The 6,115-nt window shown below is 43.8% G+C and overlaps 1 protein-coding gene across 4 annotated transcripts in view; it reads left to right on the top strand.

Annotated features, from left to right (window-relative positions):
* The first annotated feature begins 310 nt into the window (after positions 1 to 310).
* The window catches only part of LOC102210265 (SLAIN motif-containing protein 1-like), a 21,209-nt gene continuing 15,404 nt past the window's right edge, over positions 311 to 6,115 (top strand). For 3 of the 4 annotated variants that reach the window (XM_005742228.1, XM_005742227.1, XM_005742226.1), the window contains exons 1-2: positions 312 to 903; positions 2,395 to 2,537. In XM_005742228.1, coding sequence (XP_005742285.1) covers positions 509 to 903; positions 2,395 to 2,537 — 538 coding nt within the window. In that variant the 5' untranslated portion in view covers positions 312 to 508. Of the gene's footprint in view, positions 904 to 2,394; positions 2,538 to 6,115 lie in introns of all 4 variants that reach the window. The other variant, XM_005742229.1, reaches the window with a different exon arrangement.

Genomic DNA, 6,115 nt, shown 5'->3' with positions numbered 1-6,115 from the left:
AAGTTTCACAAATGCCTGCCATGTGTGACCGTCTGTTGCTAATTATAACTTCATCTCATTATAAAATAACATCATTAATTAGTTAAAAGCTTATAAGTAAATATTAACTGAGGCAGTGTGTTTGCATTGAGTGAAGCAGAATATAGAAATGTGTTACAGCATGAAAAAAATAAATGTCATATGTTTACGGTTAGGTGTGTTGGACATTAGCCCACATTTTAGACTGACAGGTGCACCATCTACCTGTAATCAGTGCCGGGAGAGGAACAGAGGGAGGGGTACGTGTGTAAATGTGTCGGAGGGAGGGGGGGAGTTATGTAGTCTCCCATTGGGTGAACGTCCAGACAGGCGTACTAGACAGATTACTACCGCTGCCGAATACAGAAAGCAGTCTGAGGGCGCAGCAGCAGCAGCTTGGCCCTACCTGTCCTCCATTTGTGGTTTAAGGTGGAGGTAGAGGTGAAGGCGGCTGGTATTGTGGTCTTTTCGTGTGCTTTTCTTTGCTCCAATGGAGGCGGCCGTGCTGAACCCCGCGATCATGACGGAGGTGGACTGCAACAGCAACACCCTGAACGCCGAGCTGGAGGTGAAGAAGCTGCAGGAGCTGGTGCGCAAACTGGAGCGGCAGAACGAGCAGCTGCGCACCCGAGCCGGCGCCGGCGGATACTGCCTCCCCAGCCCGCTGCCCACCCTGCTGTGCCACTCGTCCTTGGGCTCGTTCTCCGCCACCGAGGAGCCTTTCGACTATTTCCACCCGCACAGCGGCAGGGATGGAGCGGCTGCTGCTGCGAGGGAGGAGGACGACGAGGAGGAGGAGGATGCATCCGAGCCGTCGGTTCTGGACGAGCTGGAGCTTCTGGATTTGAATTCCCTGAGCTGCTCAGAGGAGTCTGATGAAACCTGGTAAGTGCACACTGCATTTCCAACCATATGTTGCTCAGTCATGTAGTATGTGATTTCTAACTGAAATGTGGGATTTTAAAGCTTTGTTTTCAGCTGCTCCAGCCCTCTGCAGTGCCCCAACAAAGCCACACACACCTTGAAGTTAGTCAGGCCCTACTTATGTGCTGCCACTTGCCTTTAAAGCTTCAGGGAAACACTTCTTGTGTTTTGCTGTGGAGTGGCTGCAGAGAGGACCAAATCAAATTAAGGAAGTGAAATTTTTTGCTGATTTTTGTCACAGCTTGTGAGGTGTTGTGCAAACTCATAAACAGGAAGTGACCCAGGGCTGCATTTAACTAATACAAGTGGTCATTTTTTTCACTTGTAGCGATAGATAGATAGATAGATAGATAGATATGAATATGACAGATCTCCATGTGTGGGTGTGCACTCAGTCCCCTTCAGGTCACACTCTCACCTGATGTCAGCCGGGGTTTTAATCTATAATTCAGCTTCTTCCATGTTGCCCACAGAGCAGCAGCATCCGGGCTGTCAGAATAATCTGATCCACTCTGTTTGAGCTTCTTCCTTGCTTCTAAAAAGGCTTGACACCACCTTCAAACTGAGTGGGAGACAGATTTCTCTGACTCAGGAGGAAACGAGTTGGTGGCGCAAAAGGAACGATGGAGTCTGGAGTGCGATCTGGCAGGGACTGTGCGCTGAGAGATTATATATGTATGTCACAGCACTGAATTATCCAGATTGAGTTGGTTATCTGTATTCAACAGCTAAGAGTTGAGTTAAAAGAATAGCCACGTGATTAAGGCTAGATATGTAGTGAGGAGGATGTTGACATGAAACAGGAGAAGTTTTAAAAGAGGAAGATGGCATTAATAGTAATATTTGTCTATATATTTTAATAGTCGCAAAGAGACACTACCAGGTGTAATCCATCATGATGGGTAACAAGTTAACAGGCCTGTGTATGTAAATGCCTGACCACAGCTTCTTATGACAGAAAAGGAGGAAATTCTCATGTGGGCATTGTTAAGTACTGGTTTTAGATGTCTTTCAAGCACAAACTTGGGCAAAACAGTGGCAGTAATTTGTGTTTTCTTGTTTTGCCATCTCAAATGTGAGCTTTTACCGCTTTTCTCAGAGTTACACAAACACACTCTTTGGTTTTGAACTGTTTATTGGGCAGTAACATCATCTCTACGCCCTGAAACATTAGGATGGACTACTTGGTTTATAGGCTAAATAAGTAAAGCTCCAGTTGGCTTTCAGAATGAATGAGCATTCAAGCACCTTACTACAGAGTAAGTCTTTGTTGACCTTTGAGTTTGGCTTTCCCAGATTTGTCCCCACCACAGTGTACACACTGTCCAGCTCTTTGTAGTCTCTTAAACTGCTCCCCTGATCATGTTTGGAAAGATCTGGGATTGGCCAGAGTCTCCTATCAGAGCTCATAGAAGTTGTAGAAGTCTAGTTCACTCTTGCTTCTCTTTCCAGGTTATATGTGTCATCAAAGGACCGCAGGTCGGAGACCACGAGCGACGCCCTCACACCGCTGCAGTGGTGCCGGCAGGCTCTGGACAGCCCCAAATCGGAGGTGGAGGCCGCCAGAAGGTCGCTGTCCCTCCGGCTAGAGCAAGGTGCGAGTCAACTGGTTTGTCTGTAATTTGTGTGTCTGTGTGTAGAGAAAACGACTCTGACTGCCCCCCCCCCCCTTCAAGGGAGGTTGGATTGCACACACCTGGCTGTGCAGGTCAATGGTGCAAAAGAGGACACAAGCCACACGATTAAGTTGCTGCTGGGAGCACTGCTGTAGCTACTGCTGCAAGAAAGATGATCAAGTCTGATATTTCTCTGAGTAGATGAGTGAAGAGTGGGAGTTTCTTCCTCATTAACTTGGAGTTCAGCCTGTGGGTGTTTCTCAAGACGGTTTCTCTTAATAAAATGCATCTTTATCTTGGGAGCATTTCAGAGCTTGAAGTCCCCGCAGTTCTGTTGTTCAGTGCACGCTAAAACCAAAGGCTGAGGCAGCGGATTAGTTTGCAGGGTGCCGCTCGCCTCCAGGCTATTTTAAAACTGATGTACACAGCTTTTAGTGTCTTGCCAAAAACAAGAGCGCTCGCTACCTCACACGCCCCTACTGTCTCTCACAACACAAATGCTGGCCAGGAGGAAGTGTTGGTGTTAGTTCGTACAGATCTTGCACACAGCACAGCTGCTGGCTTGTTAGAAAGAAATGTGTTGAGCACAAATACACTACACTGCAAAAAGTATTCACTCATCTGCCTTCACACACATCTGAACTTAAGTGACCTCCCATTCTTAGGGTTTGATATGATGTCAGCCCTTTGCAGACACAACAGCTTCAACTGAGGTTCAGGAGCGTTTATGGGAATTTTTGAATTTTCTTCCAGAAGTACAGTCGGATGAAGGCCTGGTTCACAGATTGCAATCGAATTAATCCCAAAGGTGTTCTGTCAAGTTGAGGTCAGGACTCTGTGCAGGCCAGTCAAGTTCTTCTACACCAAATTCTCTCCTCTGTGTCTTTATGGAGCTTGCTTGTACAAGCAGGCTAGCTGCTTGATTTTTATACACCTGTGACCACTAAAGTGATTGGAACACTTGAATTCAATAGTTTGTATGGATGAGTGAATACTTTTGGCAGGATAGTGTATTACTGATGAGATGAGTCCCTGGGTTCAGCAGATTAATTTGTCAACACTGGTTTTTGTTCAGTGTGGATGAATTCCTTAAAACTGTATCAGCGTTTCAGCATGAGTTTCAAAATGACACGCAGACACATTTGAATCATTTATTTTTTCACACCAGTATGATAATACTGAGCAGGTACAAGCCCCACCCACTCGCTGTCAAAAGCTTCTGTTTGTGAGAACCATCCAACCAGAAGAAAGCTAGCTTTAAGGACATAATGAGATAAGAGGATTATTTTGATACTGTGAATCATGCAAAGCTGTACTAAGAATACAAATGCAGACATAGAAATTAATAGAAAAGCCCTCCCTTAAAAAAAAAAAAACAGCCCAGCTTCTCATTTACTTGAGCAATGTGTAATAATTCATTCAGTAATGAATAAGTAAAGACTCTTTACTTTAGATACGTCAGCACATCTGTGGGCAGCTGGGGCCTCGGCATGTCAGCATAAGAAAAGTGTAATTGCACTCCATTTATTTTTATTAATTTGTTGTTGTTGTTTTTGTTGTTAGTATTATTTTACAATGTAAATTTTTAGTTTTTCCAGCTGAAACTGTTCTTCCTGCTCTTGTGGCCATTTTCTGAGTTTGTATTGAGCGGTGTTGTGTTACAAGAAATTTTGTGTTATTGTACTTAGAAGGTTATTAATTAGGTTCCTTTTATGTCAAAACGTGTGCGATTGCTCTGACAATATGACGCCAAACTTCGTCTGCTCCAATATCTCTTTAAAATGAAATGCATACAGAAGGTCTTTGTTTTAGTTGCCTGTTTGAAATTAGCACAAAGCTGCCAGCAAACTGCGTGGGGTGGAGGAGAAGGAAAAACGTCACACTCTGTTTTGGTGATTGTGCCGTATGAACCAGTACAGGCAGAAAATATGAGCTTGTTCATCTCTGCTTTTGTTACCTGTTGAAAATCAAGATTGACAGCTGCTTGTTTGGCTTCTCAACTTACTCAGCTTGATTCTTGATCTTGATCTTCATGTCTTGGATCGTGTATGAGAGAAGTTGTGTTCTCAGTGGTGGTTTACTGTTTGTGGACGGAACAGTTTGCTCAGTCCAGCATTGCATGCATTAAAGTCGAACTAACGGCCACACAAAAGTTGTTGATATTTGTGTAGCTATTTTCTCTGTGCCATTTTTTTGGAGGAGCCATTAGCAAGAAAAGAGCTACCACTCATTTGTTTATCTTGCTAGTAAAATAAGAAATGGGTGCAGTGATTATATTGAAACATGTAAATACAGTATTTAAGGCAGAAACAGAGTTTGGACAACGAAATTTCAACTTTATTTGTATAGAAAATACTAAACAACTATAGGTGACAAAAGTGCTTTACATTGAACACAAAAATAAGGGACAATAGAAAAATAAAGTACTCTAAGGTAAAAGTACAATAAAATAGGAATGCACTGAGATGTTTGTTCACTGAAGTCTCATCAGAAATGGTCTCAAATGATCCACTGAAGTTCCAGATATTTTTCATAGATTCAAGAAAAGAAATGTTGTTGTCTGAAGGACTGGACTGAAAATGTGTGAAAAAGCAGCTATTGTCCAAAGAAACACTTTAGAAAACCTCTAGAACTGGTGGCTCTTTGTAAGCAATATATAAAGAAACGAAGGTTGGTGCACTAAAGTGTTTTCCAGAATTTATCACGGTGATCCCTTTTTTACCAATATGAAGGCAGGGCATGACATTTTTACCTAAATCCTGTTTAAAAAATGTATCTCACCCCTCAAACTTGTTCAGATAAACCTGTGATGGTCAGACGGGAGGTGTTTGGACTGATATGCAAAGACGCAGCAGTAATGTGCTAGAGCACAAGTGTAACGTGACACTGCATTTGTTTAATCAGCTTAAGAAGCAGGAGACATTTCCTGTGAGAGGTGAAATCTCAGCAGGTCTGGAGATGAATGGAAACGGCTGGCAGCACAGTCACTAGCGCTCTTTTTAAATGATCCACTTTTTAAAGCCAGTAAGATAAGCAGTCACCTCAGTAATGCTTCCTAAGTACTCTGTGGTCACGGTGATCAGTCTGAGGTCGGCTCACCTTCATCCATGCACTGCAGGGCTCAGCAGTCCGTCGGCACTTCTTAGGCAGATCAGGCCCAGGTCAGCTGACCTGCGTGTCTGTCATAATTACAGCTGTCGCTTAGCGATACTGAGCAACCGGAAAAGATCTGAGCAAGTAAAACAGGAAGTTGGTGTAAATATACCAGCAGGTTAAAGCAAGGAGCAGACCAGTGGATCGATGGCAGTGGTGAGGCCGCCGCTTGGCTTAGTGTTGTCATGGTTACCTCATGGGTCTGTAAAAATGGATTTCGTGTTTGGAGTTTATCGACAGGTGACCTGGAAAAAGCAGATCAGGATCATCAGTCCTGATGTCCGTGTGCTTATCGGAGTCCTCATCAAATCGATGGGTCTCTTTGTAGTTTTTTGTGTGTGTGTGTGTGTGTGTGTGTGTGTGTGTGTGTGTGTGTGTGTGTGTGTGTGTGTGTGTGTGTGTGT

The sequence above is a fragment of the Pundamilia nyererei genome, unplaced genomic scaffold, assembly GCF_000239375.1.
Source record: "Pundamilia nyererei isolate P.nyererei 1_Seehausen unplaced genomic scaffold, PunNye1.0 scaffold00118, whole genome shotgun sequence".
In the NCBI taxonomy this organism is placed as follows: Eukaryota; Metazoa; Chordata; class Actinopteri; order Cichliformes; family Cichlidae; genus Pundamilia; species Pundamilia nyererei.
Note: the sequence above shows the minus strand (reverse complement) of the source record. Positions and strands in the feature narration are given on the sequence as shown.